At 42.3% G+C, this 21,523-nt stretch overlaps 1 protein-coding gene across 3 annotated transcripts in view; it reads right to left on the bottom strand.

Annotated features, from left to right (window-relative positions):
- The window catches only part of EVL (Enah/Vasp-like), a 157,301-nt gene that overhangs the window by 70,039 nt on the left and 65,739 nt on the right, over positions 1 to 21,523 (bottom strand). Inside the window, exons 1-2 of one of the 3 annotated variants that reach the window (XM_056347058.1) lie at positions 13,919 to 14,088; positions 6,794 to 6,962 (exon numbers count right to left, since the gene is read on the bottom strand). In XM_056347058.1, coding sequence (XP_056203033.1) covers positions 6,794 to 6,962; positions 13,919 to 13,929 — 180 coding nt within the window. In that variant the 5' untranslated portion in view covers positions 13,930 to 14,088. Of the gene's footprint in view, positions 1 to 6,793; positions 6,963 to 13,918; positions 14,089 to 21,523 lie in introns of those variants that run through there. The other 2 variants (XM_056347056.1, XM_056347057.1) reach the window with 2 other exon arrangements.

Genomic DNA, 21,523 nt, shown 5'->3' with positions numbered 1-21,523 from the left:
TGACCAGAAACCTCCAGTGCTAAAAGTGTAAGCTGCTCTAGCTGAAGGTGGAGAGGCAGCAGCGTCCACTGCACCACTAATAAGCCAGAAGGACCCACAGCAGAGACAGCACCCCTGAGACAGCCATCTGTGGACTGACAGTGGCACTCTGTTGTAATGCAGATTTAAGAAATAACATGCCAACAGAAGAAATAATTATTCTTATAAACAGGCACAGTGCAGTTGAAAACAGAAGGGTAGGAAATGGAGGTTCCCTCTTCATCAGCACACACAAGCTGGGGCCAGGAGGGAACCAGGGACAGAGAAACTTAAAATTATGAGCAGGGGAAGTCTGAAGTTTATTATTCAAATATAGCAAATGTGGTTCTGAATATTCAAGATTGTCTCTACAAATGGAGTTATTTTGGCTGGAGTTTTATCAAGAGCCAGAAAAATTTCTGGTCCTTGTTGAAAGCAAATCAATGAAAATCCTCCATCAACCTAGTTTGTATGGCTCATCTGTAAATCAGGCAGGCTGGACACTGGTATACAGGAGTAGGAAGAGGGACCTTGGTGCATGCTGTCTGGGGGATGACTCTTAGCGTGAGTTTTACCGTCCTGGACTTCATGAGATGGGGGCAACAACTGAAAACAAGGGAACAAAAAGCCAGTAACAAATAAAAGCAGTACCCAGTATTTACTGTTACAGGTAGACCAGCCATCCCAGAAAACCTACCAATATACCTTTTTTGCAGTCTGATTGACCAGCACTTTGGCAAGTTTTCTTTTAGTACTATTACCACATCTAAAAAACTCCAACATATTAATTAACAATATTTTTGTTAGATGACTGACAAGTCCTCTCAATTATAAAAGCAGAGTTTTAAAACTAATTTCAAAGATGAATGATTCCTAGCTCTGAGTTTTGACTTTTCAGTGGACTGCCAATTTAAACTCACAGAAAAACATTAGAAAAGCTCCTAATACATAAGGAGCAAATTGTTTTTCACACAGTTCTGTTTTTGAAGGATGACACTGTCTCATTGATATAGATAGTTAACAGATGTCTGATAACTAATCTATATTATTATATAAAAAATTACGGAAAGCAGCGAAGAAGCCATATACCAATAGACAATTGCAGATATACTTTATTTCTATAATGCATTTACTTACCTGAGCCAGCATTAAGCAGTGACATAGCAGATAGTCTTTGAATACTTGGTCTAGCTTTAGGCATAAATTATCCTGACGGTTATTGAACATCCAGTATCTGGTCCAACTGTTGCTCTCAAACCAGTATCGTTACTAAGTTTCCATGTAAATGCACTGGGCAGCAATCAGACCTACACTGCACTTTTTTTATCATGTTTGGTAGAAAGATACCTGGCCTGTGATTCAAAAGGAGATGCAAGGCAACCTGCATTTGGTACACATACTCCCAAGAGCTGGTTCCCTGAAAATGGGAACTGCATCGCCAGCATGCTGCGTGGGAAGCCACCCACACCAACCAGAATGAAGTGCAAACCACATTGCTCCAGTTACAGCAAAGCCATGAGTTCACTCTTACAGCTGACAGCTTAGATAGCCCTTTTTTCTTGAAAAATGGTGACATCACCCCTGTTATACCACTGAGCATTGGGAGAGCCTGTATGAAGTTGCTAATACTCGGGGAGACTTTAGATCATCAAGTAGACTCATGCCTGGATCACTAACCCAACAGTTTTAACATATAGCAATTTTTAAGCCTTCCCAACACTTCTGAGTAGCTTAACAAAGGCAAGGTACAACCAGTATCTTTGAAGAAATGTTCAGAAAGACCATGATGTTTTACCTGGCTTTGCTAAGTGAGTACTGCTCACCTACTAAAAGAATCTTCTGTTTCAAAGGACAGCACTATTTGGATCAAAGTCCAGAGCACCAGAGGGTGTAGTGCAGTTGTATAATCAAAGACAGAAATCATAAAAATCTATGCCAAAAATCATTTAATAGAAGTCAGGTAAACTGTTCAAAATTTGCTTTCCCAGAACATCGACCCAACGAACTCAGAGAATCTGCTCTGTTCTGAGGGTTTGATCCCTTCAGTCGAATAGGCAGAATTTGAATGTTGACCTTCAGTAATCCCCAGGAGGCCTATACATGTTGCATGTCTTTAAACTCAAAACATGGGCTTTAAAACTGGGAAATGAAACATAAAGTAGCCAGAGTTTCGTTTTATCTCCATTAGCTCATGCTTCTAGAAAACAGAAAAAGGAGGAGGGGTTCTCCTGCTGTTGTTAAGAAAGAGTGCATAAAGGCATCTTGTACAGATGGTGTGGTGGCTCTGCAAGGCACATGATGATAACTAAGTGCTTGAGAGCAGTAATTAAAATAAAGAAGGTCTCCATGTTTGGAGCATAGGGGGTTTTTTACAGGTGTTTCTAAGGGATCCTTACTCTAAAGCTCCGTATGTCAGTAAGATAGCATCTGCCATGCTGAGCAGACCAACAGTTCATCTTTCAGTCTTCAGTCGTAGTTTATAATAGGTGATTAGAGAAACTGAGTGGAAATCTTGCAGAAAAAATTAATGTGTTTGTCTATAACAAACAGTTCTTCCTATATCTCTTCCCTCAGAGTTTGTCTTAAAAGCTGAAATGTAACATTTTGTGTGCCTATTTTTTTCTTTTCCAACCCCTTTTAGTATTTTCTATCCCAAACCAAAGTAGTCCTGTTACTGATATAAATGTCTGTGTTTTGAACCCTGTCAAATTCTGGATTTCAGTGACTCATATGGCAAGGAGTTTCGCAGAGCAGTTGTGCACAGCATTAACATGTTAACAGCTTCACATGGTCCCGTCACTATAATGTTAAAAAAAGACTTGCCTCACTTCTGCCTGGTACTGTCCTTCACCTTGTTATCTCGGTTTCAAGTGCAGGCTCGCTGGGGCAGGCAGGTAATTTTGGGACCTATTGAAAAGCCCAAGACTGAGAAGCCCTTCCCTCCACAGTCCGTAGGCTACAGCGATGGCGGTGACGGCTGACAGGACTCACCGGCATGGGGCTAGAAGGGACCGGGTGGGCCTCAGGACCACGCCTGAGGTGTAACCACAGCCAAGGCCATGGGAAGAGTTCCCACACAAGCCTTACCACCGGCACTCTTGTTTATGGAACCAGGGCAAGACGTTTGCTTGTTTCTACAGAATATGAAATGGTTCAGAAGTTTCTCATCAGCTTGGGTTCTGCCACACCATCAGAGCTCAGAGTCCTCTCATGGGGAGCAGTTGCATGAGTGCTAACACACAGGGAGGATACGGCGTAGCAGCTGAAGGCTGCTACAGTACAGGCCAGATTCTTTATTTCTGTAAGCAGGCCCAAACCTGACCAACTTCTAGTGAGTTACTGTGGTGATCAATTGGTTCTTTATTTTTCAAAAAAACATGTGGTTTAGTTTATATCCCAAGAGTGCTGTTGCCATTTCAGTTTTGGCTTTGGCTCAAACGTAAGATGTCCCACCTTCCCCAAGGCCCTGTTCTCACACTCACTTCCTAGCCACGTCAATTCACCAAGCCCTCAGGAGATATGATTCACTTTTGACTCCCACCTTCATCCCCGCCTATTTGTTCAGCACATGCCTTCCAGTGACAAGACTATGCTGAGCTGAAATCACCTGATATAAAATCATAATTTTAAACCCTCAGTTGATCAGGACTCTGAAATGGGGAGCTACTGCTTGTCAGCTAAGCCATAAAGATGGACCACTTGCATGTTTTTAAATTTGTGAGCTTCCTGATGGTGACTGAAGCTAACGCATTTCACCTTTACAACAGGTTAGGTTACGACTGCTGGCAAATCGCAACATGGGGGTAAACCACTTGCTTGCAGCTGCTGGGCTTCAAGAAAGTGAAGGTTGCAAAGAAACATCAAAGCTCGTCTTGTCCAGCAATTGTAATACTGATCTGGCCTTAGCTTCAAACCAGTTCTGGTCTCTGTGGCTACTTCAGCACTTCAAAAGTCTGCTTCTGGTTTTCTAAAGATTACTGCTCGTGCCAGCAGGAGCCTATGCAAATGCACATGTCTGTGCAGAGCAGAAAGGGGAAATCATGTACCACTGATGTGTAACTTAGCTTGCTGCTGCTGCACGCAAGCATGTGATGAGCATGTCACACAGACACATAAGGAGAACAGGAGGTCGGGTGACCACTTCCCGGTGGTGAGAATGATGCTCAAGTTCTGCCACTTTAAAAAACATATTTTTCTGTGGTGAACCTTTTAGACACCGTCAGCTAGAGAAGAAGATAAGCACAGATAAGTTAGACAGAATGAGAAGATGGTAACACGTGCACCAAAAAAGGGGCTAGAAGACAGAAAGGCAGCTAGACAAAGACAACAAAAGGAGTCTACAGAAGAAGATACGTGACAGAAAAAAACCAGAGGATGAAAATTAAAGGGAGAGATTATTAGAGCTGTAATAGAGAACAAGAAAAATTAAAAGGGAGACATTAAAGGTAGGCAGGGGTGAAGTCACGAAAGTTACTCTAGTCTGTGCCTTGCCAAACAGCATGCAATAAAACTTAAAATTGTTCCTCCATGGTATTGTTGTGTTACATATTTTAAACTAGTTTCTCAACTCTTGGAAATCTGTGTAGCTTCATTATACGCCAAATCACCTATTCACTGAAGATCAGCCCTTTTCAGAAAAATATGGCTTTCCTGGCAAAGCAACAGGTTTTACTAAAACCTTACTTTCAGTGTGATTTAGCAAAACCTGAGAGCAAGCATGAAATGGCTTGTATAGAGAATTATTTTAACTGAAATGTATTTTTGTTCTTGTTAAGACCTAGCAAGCTTACGATTCCATGTGAGACTCATATAAAATATATTAAGTTCTGAATCTTGGGACTTTCAGAACGTTCCTTTTAATACTACTATGCTATGCTGTCTTTAATTTATTTATAATACTGGATTTTTGTCACCATATTGAAGGTGAATACTTTCTTTTAGACAGTTTTAACTAAGGCAACCTGTACTTTTTTTTGTTTATTTGAGGGAGGAGCTTTAGTCTTTAAACTCTAGAAAAATAGATTCTTCTATCAGTTTCCTTCTGAATTGAGATGATTTTCAGATGGCATGCAGCCTTTTCATAAGCAGGAACATTTTCAAGCAAATAGAATGTTACAGTTAATGCAAAACATGTTTAAAGTACAGATCAAGATTTGACTTTTTAACATATCCTACTCTTTAAATTGTATACTCTGATTAAGACAGACCTCTGGTACACGGTCTTCCTTAGATATATATGTAGACTTCATGACTTGTGCTTTTTTCACACATGAGCTATTTTTTTACATACAGCTATTCAGACCCATCTTAGATCACAGTCACATGAAAATCATTTACATTCACCTGCTGGCTGCGTAAAATAAACAGCTAGCATGGCCTGTTATAAAGCAGCACTGGCTTTCACAACTGGGTAAGAAGCCACTGTACTTAATTTATTTTTGAAAATATTTTCTACTTTCAAATGGAACTACATTAATATATTGCCTTTGCTCTACTGAGAAGGATAAAAACAGTGGCAAAAGATATGGCAGATGTATCAAAATTTCACTGCAGGGAGCTGAAACCCAATGTGCTTAACCCTCCAATCTATTTCTATTCTGCTTTTCCTTTTTGCAAAATGATGACTGTGTACAGGGACAGTGCAGCAAAGTCATTATCCAGTCCAGTAAGCAACCTGACTAACTTTTCCAGTTGGCCCAAACATCATTACAGCTGACAGCTGAGGGGCATCATCTGCATTTCCACGAGCAGATCGGTCAATTCCAACATTTGTGGCAGCTGAGAGGTGGCAGTGCCCCAGCTCCTGCTCTCTGCCTTGCCTTGCCCTGCCCCTGCCCATCTCACACTGGCAGTGGTGCTCATCACACCTTCCCAGGAGGTGCCGCTCTCTGAACTAACAGAAAATCAATCACCCACTTTTTTCTGATCCTTCTGCCAGGTTGAGCGCCTGAGGTGAGTACGAGAGGCGGGCAGCCAGTGCCACACTGGCCTCATGCCAACACACAGAGGGAATCCTTGACAGAAACTTCTGCTCTAAAATGCAAATGCCACTATGGTATAGCAGTGCTACTCCACCCAGGTACATTTTTGTAATTTAGGGTCTAAACATGACATTTGGTTATCGAGCTTCTGATGGCATGCACTGCCCAGCACACTGGTGAGCCAGGCTGCTTGCAGCCACACCGTGGCAGCCCCGCACTGAGCACCACCCTTTGGGGGCTGAGGGGAGTCTGATACCAGTTCTGATAATCTAAATCCCATATAACTCCTTTAATACCCCAGGGAGGTCCCACAGACTTAGGCTCCTGTAAATCAGATCACAGTGTGCACCTAGGATTTTAAAACGCATTACGAGGAACTAATTACTTACTACAGTAATGTAACAATCACACTTTGTGAGATAGCAGTGCAGAACGATTGATTTCTATTTTTTTTTTTTTTTGCAGTACTGAAAACCTGCAAAAGATAAGTTAGGGGGAGCTGAGAGCAAAACCTGCAGAATACGACTCATTTCACAAGCGAAAAATGAAGGGGGGAAAAATAACGTCAAAACCTCTCTGGCATCTACCAAAAGTTCTGTTTGCAAATAAGAAGTAATAAATTATGATACATTCTGTGTGCAAAAAATTGTATAAAATCTAAATGACTGCAGTAAAAAGACTCACAGGCACCTTGCAGGGAGCAGGAAATGTTGCTAGACTGCATTAAATATAGAACTGATTGTATCAAATGAGATCAAAGGTTAATTTACAGGAAACTCGGTACAGTTACTCACTTGTTGATCTTGCAGTTTAACTCCAACTACCCTGAAGGTGTTAGTGGCCGTGTTGTGGTATATGTTGATTCTGCTGAATCCCTGCTGTCCAGGTTTTATTGGCACCCATTTCTTACTGGTATCGTCATAGACCATAACTGAAGCTCGGGCTTGGCAAATACTCTGTTCACTGGAGAGCAAAAACAAAAAAATCAGGAAAAAAAGCAGTGAATTTGCTGTGTACTACTGGAGAAATCCAAAGGAAAAAAACCAACAGAAATTATCAGAACTACTTACAACATATGTTTTCTAAGACATCTGCTAATCCTTTGAACGCAATCTCTCTGTTAAATTAAAGCTGGCATGTATGTGTTCATAGATGTAAAAAAACCCCAGTATGCTGTTGTTTGGAACGGATAATCTATTTTATATAAAAATATTAGGCCCTGAGGAATAACCTGTATCACATAAACATTATGAAAACCATCCAACAGTATGAATGCTCCATTTATTTTATGTACCTATTGGCAAGTGAAGCCTTTCACATTTGCATGAACACTTAACAATATTTTACAGCTTACTGACAAAATAAACGTGACATCCACAGCTGAGTTACACATTTAGAACTGGAAGCAAGCAGACCTTGAACCAAAAGCCACGTTAGGTAAACTGAAGACATCAATTACGTTAATCCAGCTGACGCCTAATACCCAGACCTGCTGACGCACTTACAAGTCCCAGAATACATGTGCAAAACACACAGGAACTCTTTTTCCCTTCACCCTAGTAGCAAGAAAAGTAGGAAAAGGGAATCCATGAATGTCTGCATTCCAGTGTTAAAGTACATAGGCATTATTTCATACAGCATTAATAACTATTTTTTTTTCTGTAGATTTACAGGAAACCATCAGCTCTTTACTTCTCACTTGCATATTCGTGAGTAATATACGCGTACTAGGTTCCTGCTAAAACACACCTCTCATGTGCAAGAAATGCCGCTGGCAAATACATTTGAGATGACATGTCAAAACAGATCAGGATATCAGTTCCTGCTCTCCTGACTTCCCAGCCACTTTTCTTACACCAGAGAAAATAAGAGTTCCTTATACAAAGAAAAAAATGAATCCTCCAAATTTTGGAGATTTGAGATTGTCAAATGTAACAGGATTTTCAATAAGCATATAGTGCATCTTAGGCCTAAATAAAACTGTTAGTATTTATGTCCTGCAAAAATCTAAAGTTCATGACCATGCTATTAACGTTAGATCTATATGTAATTATATATGCCTCCCTTCCTTAGCCCAAGCTATATTAAACAGTTTTCAGCAGCACAATATCGAGTGGTAATCTGCTTTGCACACAAATCCTTTTTTTCCCCGCTCTTGCATACACTTCTTTGTGTTGGTCTTGCCTCTGTAATGCCTCACTGGCACACACACAAATAAACGGGAAGCTCCTGGGTGGTGCTAAACCGTATCGCTGCACTGCCACTGTGCCGAATTACACTGCTTGTAAATGATACCAACTGCTGCAAACCCACACCCACCCGACCCCGCCACTGTCAGCACTTTAACGAAAGGGAGCGTGTTACTGTAGGTATTAAGAGGATCTGGGTAGATCACAGCAGCAATTTTCAATCTTTTCTGATTTGTGAGTCTCAAAAAGATTTCCAAGGCACATGCATCCCCCATCGTACACTGAAGCCTGCTGACTGGCTTGTTTTATCAGTCACTTCACATAGCCTCCAGGTAGCCACAGACCTCCTCCAGGCTTTAGGTAAGAGAAAACTCCTCACAGCATTTACAGAGGGAGCAATGACACTGGCAGACATGCCCATAAAGAACAAGGCAAGAAAATTCAGAATACATTGTATTTTTATTAGATAGCACGGAAACAGCTAGAGTCTGTTACCGGGGCAATATATTCAGATCAGAAAGACTAAACATTATTTTACTTATATTCTTCAGAATTTATAAAATTGAGCTCATCCATCAGTTGCTGTTGCTTTGTTATGTGAGATACTTGGAAAACAGCTGTGCCTTTTCTGATGTACCTACCCAGCAAACACCTCTCCCTTCTTTTTTTAAGGTAAGCTAATGTTTTGTGGCAGCTTCTCCATATCTGACACTAGCAGCTGAGGGATTTGAGCTCTCTCCAGCCTGCCTAATCCTCCAGCTGGTGCAAGAGCTGCAGACTGGCAGCAGCAGCAGCAGCACTGCTTGCATCCTCCAGACCTGTCTGGAGATGCTCAGTCTGCCTCAGATTCACAGACGGAGGAGGATGGGAGAGAAATGCACCAGCCAAAAGGCAAGTACACTGGATTAGCTTTTGCCATGTAGAAGTGGAATGGTTAAAAATAATCTTCAGTGTGGTCTTGTGGCTGGATGGTGCCCGCCTGCCTGTGCTATCAGGTGTCTCGTGCCACCTCGACCTCCAGAGCTGGGGTAGCATCAGCTGCCTGGAGCCACAGCAACCCCCTGCCCAGCAAGCTTGCTGGCTCCCAGAAAACATGGTCCCCAAGAGAGTCACACTCATCCCCGGTGCCACTGGGTCTTTCTCCTCAAGACTTGCTGGTTGCTACAATCTTCACTGTACTAAATTAAGCAAGAGCACGTCATTGGTTTCACCAGAGCAAGCCTGGGACCCAATGTTGCCTTCATTCCAGACAAATTTTGGAATCCACAATTACCACGGGCTCCTTGATTAGTCAAAATTAATTAAATTATGCTTACATACAACAAAGGGAATGCACTCAACCATACAGACGTGAGGGCCTTACCGTAGCATTATTCATAATGCCAGATTCCAGTAGATAGGTAACTTTGCCGTCAGATTTTGCTGCCACTAAAAACTGCAGCGAAGGATCCCTCTACAACATGATTGAAATACGGATATAGACCCCAGGAGCAATATTTAATGCATGGCAACCAATTGTTATTGTAACATAAAGCAACACATCAAGCTCAATCCCTGCTCTCCCTGCAGTCAATGGAAGGTTTTCATCATTCATTTAAATAGAAACAGGATTAAGCCTGTTATCTGGCCTCCAGTGAAATAACAGAAAGAACATAAACCAAGTACAGCACAAGGGGAATCCTTTCCTGCAAAGCACTTCATCAAAGCACTTTCAAAACCTAAAATGCCCCCAGGGATCCATTGCTAGCTTGCTGTCTCACCCTAAATGGAGGTGTAAGTCTTTACGCCTGAAGACTCTTTACTCGTCCTACCCATGAAAAAGCACAACCGTCCCATTGCCATTTTAAAGGAGCTTCCCTGAAAACAGCCTAGAAAATGCTCCTCTTACAAAGGTCAATAAGAATCTCACTATTACCCTCTATGGAGTCCATTTTTTCAAACATAAATCAAAAACCAGTGGTTTCACAAAGCTCCAGCAAAGGTTTCTGTTATTTTTGGGACAATATACCATTGATACTTATGTCAACTACACGTAACAGGTAATAAATATGAGTTTTAGTCACACTATTGTGCATAGTCACATTCCTTCTCCATGAGAAGTTTGGCAGATGTTAGCATATATACACAAAATCATGACTGTAGACTTCTAGAAGTTGCCTTATTTTCCTAAGTATACACAAAAGTTAATGAAAAATGGGCACGTGTTGAAGAAGATCCATCAAGTTTCACACACTATGCCAAATATTACTAATTCCCCTATTGATTTTTTTTATGTTACATTAACATGCAAACTGTCAGAATCAGGTTTAAAATACTTTCTCCTAGAGCCTTTATTTAATTTAATACAGCTTTTGGTGGGTCACCAAATCATGTTCACAGAAGGTGTAACAAATGACCGCAACTAACCAACTTCAGGGTTAAACACCTAATTCTGTAGACTCTACTCCAGCATGCCAGCTGCACCAGGAGAATTTCACTATCTTTTACAGACACAGCTGTTTCCTTGGGGCAAACGTTCACTTAGCACAAACTGTGAAAACTCCCCTGATAGAAATCAAGGTATCGTGCTCAAACCTATAATGGATCTACCTTGTTTCAAGCTACTTGTGATTCTCTCACCTTCAAACAAGCTGTTTGCTGGTATTAGGAAATGCAAACAGCTACTTTTACAAACATTTACCTTATTTTGTATTTCCACCTCCCATCCATTTCCCCACCCCCAGCCTTAAAATGATCAATAATTACAAATTATTTCAGACTGATCCAATCATCCTTATTGGTGTCAGAAATTGTTCATATTACTTTGCCCCAGGCTTGTCCTACCTGGGAGCAAACCCTCAGCACAGAGAACACGTGAGATAACTCACATCTCACTCTGTCCCCTGAGTCTGCCTTCAGAAAGTCACAGTTGTGTGGTTAAACTTGATGTGCAAGGAACAGATGCCGATGCTGGTTTAAGAAGCTGACAGAATTTTCTCAATGTCAGCTTAAACAGCTAACAAATACAAAATCCTCTATATGGAGATGTGTGGTCTGTGCAGTATGTATCTGTGTAAACCACAAAATTAGTGAGCTACAAGCCATGTTCCTGCAGCATTTAAAGTGTACTGCATACTCTAATTGTCTGATTTGCTAAACATTTTAATTGGTTCCACTACAACAAATATAATAATGACTGGGATGCAGGGAAAGTGTTTCAGTAGTAATCTTTACAGAAACAGGTGGACATTTGTCTCTGAGAACTGGATTAACAGAACAAAAAACTGAGAAGACCCTCTGAACACAAATCACTCAGGTCATCAGGACTCATATAGACCGTAACAGAGACCCGAGTCATTACAGACAGAACTCACTGTAGTGCAGTGGCTCTCCAGCCTTCCCACCAGAGAGTCATCACCAGCTTTGCTCATGACTCCATTTCTCGTTGGGAGCCTCCTTGCTCCAAAACATTGGTCATGCTTGTGACTCTCTCTGCGACCTCCTTTATCAAAGTTCCCTCTGCAACCAAACTCACAGGACAGATGGTGTCACCCAGCCTCTGTCCCAAAGCACTGAAGCAGTCCTCAGCTTGCACTCGTTCCTGGTTGCCTGCCTGTGCAGAGAGACCCCTCCAACAGCTCTGCCCTTGCCCCAGTCAGCCTGAAGTGAAGCCCAGTTCCCAGGGGAGCTGCTGTTTTTGGTGCCCTGCTCAGCTTGCATGAACACGTTGAAAACCTTTGGTCTGGGCCCTTTGTGCTGGGCTTCGGCTGCATTGCCAGTGGGAGATGAGCCTTCCACACTGAGCATCTGCTGCAGGTGCCTGGCCATTGCTTTTCTCCACTGTTACGCTCCAGCACCTAAACAGTTTAAGATTAGTTACAGGAAAATAGTACAAATACAAAGAAAGCTTCCTTCCTAAGCAACTCTCAAAAAGACTGATGCTGATAAATAAAGTCATGACACACCTGCAAGATTTTACAGAGTGGGAAATGGAAAAACTGGTACCTACAGTGTTAACAAGAGTAAGGTGAACATCAGTTTATCTCCACAAGGAAGAGTACTCTAGTACTATTCTTTCTGCTAGCAATGAGACATTCATTTTGAATTCTCTATTACATTGGCATACCCAGCAGGAATTGCCATGCACAATATCTTTTGCAGACACTTCAGCTGTAAACCAAAAAAGAGACAATTTATAAGGGACTCGAGTCTCACACTAAGCCAGGACTTTGGGAGATGAGTTGCTAAATTTGGGAACATGCATGCTATCCTGGCATGACCAGAGAAACTCACATAACCTTCTGTCACCCCTCAGTGCTCTTGAGCATGGAAGAAGTGAGCAGAAATACAAAAAAGAAATAAAGTACACAAAAAAAGTATGCAGCGAAGGAGACATTCCACCTGGGTCTGACTGTCAGTCCAGAACAGTTCAGTCTTCAGCACTGCCGGTGAAAGTCTGCAGAAAGCCCTGACTTCTTGGTGTCCACCATGGCACTTGACCAGCACGTCTGCCCATCAGTGGAGATTTAGGGCCAGTGGAGTGGCTACAGATTGATGCCCTTGTAAGCCAGTACATTTGCACAGTTTATGTGGCTGAGATTTTGAAACTATACGGTGGAGTTAATTTTAACCCATGACTTTTCTGGTAGGTTTTGCAAACTGAAGCATAAGAATTTAAATGATTCTAAGGGGAGCTCCAGTCAGCAGTATCTCACCTCAGTGTCTTAAATAAATGCTTTAAGAGAACTGCTTTGCAGAAGGCACTTCATAGAGGAAGCATAGTGATTTAGAGAAGTACCATTGCTACCAGACAGCCAGACTCCCAGAGCCAAGCTGTGCTCCGGGAAACTCTCCCTTCAACTTCCACCTACTCCAACAAGGTAGGGTCACTGCTGTCTCCCAGTGGAGACACTCCACTGCTTCGTTAACGCTTTGATCCACACAGCATTTCTTTCTGCAATGAAGTGTGGTTCACCTTCAGATTTTGCATATCATCTTGAAGATATACTTTGCGAGTTCCTAAAAGTAAATATCAGATAAATGTTTAGAAGTTCCTAAAAATTAGTCAAGTAAATGGCCTGGGAAAACACTATGAACCCAATTAGTCAAAAACAGTAAAAAAGCAACTTGACTAGATCAGGTCGCTATTAATATAAACGATTTCCCTTCACGCTTAAATTACAGAAATAAAAAGAAGAAGTAACTAATCTTGTAAAATAGACATTATGCAAAACCCAAAACCGAACTGTCAAGTGAAAATACATGACAGAGGGCTCTCACTCACGGGACAACCATATCCATATTTCAGAAGAACAATACCTTAAACAAAGGCATTGAAAGATCATAATCTTAACTAATAATCAGGAGATGCAGATTTGTAAGTGAATACAGAAAATCAACATAAAGGTCTTTCATTTAGGCTCACATTGCTTTGCCTTGGTTTCCCTTCAATCCCAGAAGAAATGCAAATAAACCTGTGACAATTCCCCTGGAGCTGATGGAGCTAGACCAGGAATGAAGAAGGCTCGCTCCGTCAAGTCAGCCTCTCCCTCACTGCCAGCAGATGCATATTAATGTAGCATCACCATGAAAGCTTAATTACCATTTTACACAATCATAAATTATCCTGTGAGGCTACAACCAAAACACAGACCTTCTGCGTTTATGACAGTACATGCTTTACTTCCCACCCAGTCATGTTAACCCTGGTCAACAAATTCCCTGCCACCCCCACGGTCCCCAGATACTTACCTGCTTGCCATCGAGGAAGACCTAGTCCGGTAATCCCACAGGACTATATGCTCAAATCCAGCACGTGCACTTAAATCCAAATAGGCTACTTCACCTGATTACTGCGCAGAGGACAAATTTGGCAGAGACAAGCCAGGAGCCTCTATGAAGGCTTATAAGCAAAACAGGAAAGGGAAGCACTATTGAGAGAGCATAAGGGCAGGAAGTAACACTTACTTGTACGGCAGGGGCGGGGAAGGGGCTTTAAAGAGGAAAAGTGTTCTTTCTTACAGCGGATTTACTGAACAAAAGTCCAAACACTATAGATTAAGATTAGATGCACCGCCTCTGCCGCACCAGTAGCATGGCTATTAAAAATATTTCACTTATTTTCTCAAGGCACGGGTTCACTGTTCAAGAAAAAGCAAAAGCAAACAAACCTCAGACCCAGAAAAAAATTGCTGTTACTCATTTATGGCATGGGTGTTTGCACGGTGCAGAACCAAGGGCCCCCATCCCACCTTGCAGCCAACCTGGCGTTGCCTACCGGCTGGCTGGGGGCCAGCTCCAGCCCAAAACTTGAACTGGTGCAGCATGGTGTCTGGGATACTGCGTGCTGGCCCTTACCTCCCATGGCAATACAGCTTTTGGATGGGAGACGCCTTACACCTGGGTGACTCAGGGTCCAGCCAGAGAGAAAGCCTTTTTTTTTCGGTTGCTCTCCAACCCTGTCATCCTACTTGGGACATCACCGTAAGTACATATACTAAGAAATACATCTTCATGGAAGGAGGTAACCGATCAAGCAGCTTACAGAAGGACACGGGAGAAATCTCCAACATTTAAAAAACAAGACAAAATTTGCTCCCAGGGGTTTGCAGGCAGTGCGCGCCCTGCCTCCGTCACCAGCAGCAGGCAGGCCCCCAGCCAGCTGGGACGGGGAGACAGCAAGGATGAGACTTTGTCACCTCTTCCCTGCGTGCCTGTCTGACCCTGCTAAGACTCCCACAAACAGCATGCAGGATTTGGCTTGAAGTAGCCACTATGGAGATCACAGCCATGTGCAAGAGGGTACCTTACCTCACAGCATCTGCTGTAGAAGACATGCCATCCACTACTGCCTTTCCAGGTTAGTTCTGTCTACCAGCCTGTCTCTTTTTTAATTGGAGCACCTTGCAAAACTAAACCTCTTTGACTGTTCTGTGCCCGCAGGAGACCCCCCAGAGGCTACAAGCTTTCATTTCCATATTGCCATGAGTTGCCTACATACGTGTCTGCATGCATCCACGTTCCCATTAACAGGGAGGTTGGCTTTTCCCTGCAGTAACACTCTCACCTCCCTTGCTGTCTCTGCAAGCTCTCATTGCCTTGCTCTGCTGCTCCGTTAACTGGGCACTGCCATTTGGCTATAGCAGCAAGATGGCCTATCAACACAGATTGAAACTATGCAAATTTAGGAATAATAATTGATAATATTGCAGCAAAAAGAACGAAGGTCTTAAAGAGCAGAACAGCAAAATAATACTTTAATCCTACCTCACCTGGGGTAAAGCTGCAGCAGTTTTGGTGGGCTACATTTTTAGAGCCCCCTGAGACCGATCATCCTTCTTTTCCCCCCATTCTTCCACTTGGCAAATTTGTACACATGGATGTAAACACCTTGCAAACACAGTCTAGTCTTCCCAGCTTTGCCTCAGGGTATGGCAGCATTATGGCATGAGGAGATTAACAGTGCAGGGAGAACTAATGCCAGGAAAACGCAACAGGGAGAACTGGATGGACCCTGCTGTGGTCTGGTTGCAAGTAGAGAAAGCTAGGGTTTTCCTCCTGTTTTCACTTATCTTTTTTTTTTTGGAGGGGGTGGGCGGGGCATTGTCAGCATGCTCACAAATTCTGTTAATGTGTCTAGATATGTCATCTGTTATCTGTGATTACACAAACATGGACAGTGCAAACACAAAGTGCAAACAGGCGCAGAATAAACCCACCCGACAGTCAGAGATCCCAACTGCCTCTCCCTAGCTCAGGCCGTCGTGAGCACTTTTTAACACACATTGCTTAAGAAAATACTTTTCCTGTGGCATGACTTGAGCCACCCCACGATGCGATCTCAGGCAGGTAGTGCAGGATCAGCACGTGGAAGGGGAATGGAGAGTTTGCAGTTACTTGTGTGTCACCGCAGCATTTTGCTGAGCCACTTTGTGCCCGCCTGTGCATTATACAAACTAGGAACAGACATGTTACCTCATCTGAACACAGTTCCCTAAAGTGCAATGCAAATGAACTATTTCCCTCCTCTAAACCATTGCAAAAAAATCTTTTTCACCTACTTTGATCCCTTTTGCCCATTTGCCTGAACTTGACCTGAAGCAGGGGCATGCAGGGTGCAGACACCAGGTAGTCTCCCAGAGCACCCCACAAACTGCACAGCTGCTCAGCTCTTTAAGACCTGCTGGAAACACAGCAAAGACCCATGATTTTAGTATGAAGGCTGGATGTAGCAACACATGCACATGGACTTTCTCTGGGTGTCAGCACCAGAAGCTCTGATGTCTCCACTGATGTAAGCAAAACCTGCAGAGCCCTGAGGAGACCAGTCCTCAGCAGATCACAGAATTCCTCACGTCCCTGCAGTTGTTTCAGAGTGCAGCATATATGTGAATAACCTTAGATCCCTGTTTAATATAATAAGAAGAGAGAAGTGTAACAAATAAGATGAATTTGGCAAGGCACACCAGCTACATACACACCTCAGTGCAGTTTGTTGGAGAGCAAGGGCTACAAACACCACTCTGCATGAGCAGAGGAGCAGAGTGCTTTTCATGTTCACTGGTTTTCCTGTTATAAAAGATTGTTTTCATGGTCCAACTGAAAGACCTGCAGAAACTATTGGTGAAATGGCACCTAGTAAAAACATGGCTGTCAAAGTCTGGTTGATCTCATGGTTGCTAGTGCATCGCCTGTTCAGTTGCAGCTTCTAATTCCTCTGCAGTAAATCTCTGTGTGACTGAATGGTTTCCGTTTTCAACTGATGGGGGAAGCTTAAAACCAACAAGAAAGAAAGTTCTCACTGACATTTAAGCAAAGCTTTTTATACTGTGGTTTTTTAATGTCCTTTTTCCTGTTTAATAAAATACTTTATCATCACTGTTCTGGGATTTCAATTTGGCTGCGTTTTCCTGATACTGCACCCTTCTGCTTTGAGATCGGGGTGGATTTGGGGCACTACCTTGTTCCCTTCAAAAAAATCTGCTTTTCATTAATTTAAAACTTGGCTTTATTTGGAGTCAAGTGGCAGTTCCTCTGCATAGCTTACACTGCTTAGACTTACTGTAGAGTGTGTCCATGTAAACAGTACTTTACTGTGTGTATTAAAAAAGAAGGCCATACCTGAAAAATGCACCTCCAAATAACTACGGACTCAAATTACTAATTACCCAGATCAGCCACACCAGCTCCACTGTTCTAGGCAGAGGGATGCAGGAAGATGGGCTAAGGAGAGATCACAGCAGCCTTTTTATTTCTCTGATTTCACATGTCTGGGATAGATAGGGTCACTGATTTTTGGGGAAGGAGACAGCACTTAGTTGTCAGAGTAGTCTTCCTGTTAAACCAAGCACATATGATTCTCCTTACACACAACTATCAGCTACAATAATATCAGTTTAAATAATCCAGTTTTAAAGATTTGGTTCTCCTGGACACAAATACCTCAAGCACGCATGAAAACTCCCAGCCTCCCCCAGCTCCTGCTAGCACTGTGCATGCCCAAAGCACAGCAAAGGGCAGGTCACCACTGACACATCCAATGTCACACCGGGAAACAGTGACAGTGAGTGGGACAAAGCCCAGTGCTGCCTCTCTGTGCCCTCATCATAAGCCAAATTAGTTTCATTAAGCACTACAGCATACATTCCAGCAGAAGTGCCTCTAATCACCCCTTGCATTGCTAAAATGCTTATGTGGCCCAGGACTAGAAAGGGAACACTTAGAAGGAAACAGCACTCTGGGACAAATGACAAATAAGACCCAGTAGCTGATTTCTATCCAGCCATCACAAAGGACCATATGCTGGATAAACAGATTATTTCAGTCATGTGTTGAGATCTGTGTGAGAAGATCAGGATTCCTGAACACAGAAGCGAGGCTTTAGTTGCAATTATGTGAATATTCCCACAGGTTTCCGAGCAGCATGTCTGCTGGCCATGTACTAGGATTTCATGTTCCAAAGACTTCCCAATTCTGTATTCACTTTCTTTTGGAGAGATTCATTACCAGATGAAATATGATTTGGATAAGACAATAATGTTATATAGCTTCAATCTTAGAGCTACAGGCTGAACCCAGAAAAGTGAGTGTCTCAGCCTCAAAATTAATGATCTCCAAATGCAAAACCCAGTTAAGTTTTAAGAATGAAGTGATACGCTGTAGAATGTGTTGTGTATACTCTAAAAAGACTATTACAACTGTAATACAAAAATAAAACTGTAACCACCTAAAAGCTATTTGAAGGCAGATACAATTAAAACATCTTTTTTAGAATCATAGACTCAAAGAATCATTTAGGTTGGAAAAAACCTTTGAGATCATCAAGTTCAAAAGCTAACCCAGCACTGCCAAGTCCATCACTAAACCATGTCCCTAAGCACCGTATCTATGCGTTTTTTAAACAACTCCAGGGACGGTGATTGCACCACCTCCCGGTGCCGGTGCCAGTGCTTGACCACTCCTTCAATAAAGAATTTTTTCCTAATATCCAAGCTAAACCTTCCTTGGTGCAACTTGAGGCCATTTTCCCTTCTCCCTGTTGCTTGTTATCTGGGAGAAGAGACCGACCCCCATGTCACTACAGCCTCCTGTCAGGCAGTTGTAGAGAGCGATAAGGTCCCCCCTGAGCCTCCTCCTCTCCAGGCTAAACAGCCCCAGTTCCCTCAGCTGCTCCTCATAGGACTTGTGCTCCAGAACCTTCACCGGCTTCGTTGCCCTTCCCTGGACACGGTCCAGCACCTCAGTGTCCCTTTTGTAGTGAGGGGTCCAAAACTGGACACAGGATTCGAGGTGCAGCCTCACTAGTGCTGGGTACAGGGGGATGGCCACTGCCCTCATCCTGATGGCCACACTCTTTTGGATACAATAATTTCTTAATTATTTCATACCATCCAAATAACTTTTTATACATGTATATCTGTTGGTTTTAATTCAGTGTTACTCCCAAAAGGCATCTCATTATATTGCACAAAATTCAAAATTTGCATATGGCAATGTCTTTTGTTTAATGACCTCATGATTCAGAAATCTGAAAGTTCACAGTGAAAATGTACACTCACATTTCATAACGAGATAATTGTATGGATATATGCACAAATGCTATATAACAACATATAAAATATGCAGTTATCTATTCAGATTCGTAAAACTAATTTCACAGCTGTTAATAGCTTTTGAATGCAAGACATTTCCTCATACACTGAGAATTGCAACTGCTAAACATGCTGATGAGAGAAAAAATTTCCTTGTCCTCAGAAAGTTTAACCCTGTACATTAATATATGATATTGCTGTCTCAAACCTTTTTCATGCTCTCCACTCATTTTAAAGGAGCAGGAAAGATACTGGAGAATAGAATATACTTACCTAGTAGTACAAGGGTTAAAACATGCAATGAGGTAAGGTGCCACTTTGTCAGCAAAGCAATTGTTCCTGTGCTGAGCGTATTTTATAAATGAGAGTCTTCTGGAGACTATTAATTTAGGATGCAATCCCATCACTGCTGAGATCCAAGAAAGTTTTGCCATGGACTTAAAAGGGACGGGACTTAACCATTGGTATTGATCTGTTCAAGTAGTGAAAAATAAAGATACGGCAGAAAAAAAGCATATCAAATCTTTTAAAGGACCTGAGTTACACAAGATTTGGGGAGCCCTATTTTTCCCTTCTGGAAAGCCCCTGACTCTCCATTCATGCAGTACCCTTTCCTAAGATGATTTCATCTCCACTCCCTCACTCCACAGAGGGAACAGTCAGGGCTCACCTGCTTTCAAGGGGACTATTTTGGCTGAATTAAACAGCTTAGGTATTGCAGTTAGGAAATAACTGTATTGCAAAGAATTAACTCTGTGGCTGCCTTCAATTTTCCTCTCTATAAACTGATGAGCAACGGGCAGTAAGCCCAGACCCCACGTCAAGCAGCATGGAACAAGTTATAGACCATATGGAGAGGAATAAACTGCCACTTCATACACAGGATATCTATAATGCTTTTTTGCTTAAGTCAGCTAATTGCACATCCACATATCAGCATATTTATAACAAATGGAGCATTATGATATCATGGGAAATTTATTTAATATGATCAAAGTTTTCCAGGAAAAGTTCCCCTGAAAGTATGAAAGTACTTAGGGTCCTGAGTGCCTGGGACATTTTACAGTCCTTATTAAACAAACATTTCCATGTTTTTTCATGGCAGCCAGCAGTGCAAAGGACTATATCTTCCAAGCCTCCATGTCAGCATCTCCCTGCTGCAGGCAGAAGGCATCTCCTTGCTTATAATTAGAACCTTCCACACCACACACACCTGCTCCAGCAGCAGGTAAAGATCAATTACTGCTTCCATCAGTTGCCTCAGATGAGGCATATAATCTTCTGTCTTTTCCAGAGGCTGAGAATTAGAGTGTAGACTATTACAAACCCTCTTCTGTACTGCACATTTTAAGAGGTGCACTTAGCCTTTCCACATAACTTCTTTATGTTAAAGCAAAGCAATCGCCTTGATCTAAAGATCTGGGTAACATAAATACGAGTGTCAATATAAACTTACTTGGGGTACCAGCTGAAAAACGTCCTCATATTTATGTCACCAGGCATATACTATCCCCCAACATTGCTCCACAGCAGACATGTTTTCACTGTCAGCTTGCATTTTTCCTTAGACTTTAGTAAACAGATTATCGTGAGTGGTTTCAGCAGCTGTAGGCAGTGGTCATTTAAACTGTGTACATTAATTTTTGCAGTTCCTAATTTATGGGGAGGGCATATAAATTTCTGGGGATTTGTATTCAAAACAATACCAACATTACCATAGTCTCAAAGACAGATTAAGAGTTTATCCCTCAAAACTAGCACTTGCTCATTTCTAGTACTATCCTTTGTTATTTAATGCTATCCCTCACTAAGCAATGGCATTCTGACATCATGTTTTACTGGGCAGACAGGATACTTGCACCATGAGACACCTCTATAGCATGTTATGGGCACCATAACCCAGTGGAAGTGTTTTTATCATAAGCCTTTTTAGAGGCACATGGATGGGTGAGTACAGCCTAGCAGGTATGAAGATAAGAGATTTTCTGATGTAAGGGATGCTGGACAAAAGAGAAGGCATGTAACAACAGCTTAAGAGATTGGAGGGGAAGAAGCTGACAAAAAATGATCAGAAATTATACTTAAGTGGGTTTTTTTTTTACTTGCAGTTCTCTAAAGGCATGTTCCTGCCTGATGTTGAGGTTGCCATACTGAGAACTTTTGGTATTCATTGGTAAAGCACTTTTAAAAACAGCAACACCACCCCTTAAAAGTCAGGACCCAAAGCACAAGAGCAAAGTGAAGGCTGTGCTGCGCAGGACGGCTG

This window comes from Falco biarmicus, chromosome 7, assembly GCF_023638135.1.
Source record: "Falco biarmicus isolate bFalBia1 chromosome 7, bFalBia1.pri, whole genome shotgun sequence".
NCBI classification, from domain to species: Eukaryota; Metazoa; Chordata; class Aves; order Falconiformes; family Falconidae; genus Falco; species Falco biarmicus.
The sequence above is the reverse complement of the archived record's forward strand: the minus strand, read 5'-3'. Positions and strand labels throughout refer to the sequence as shown.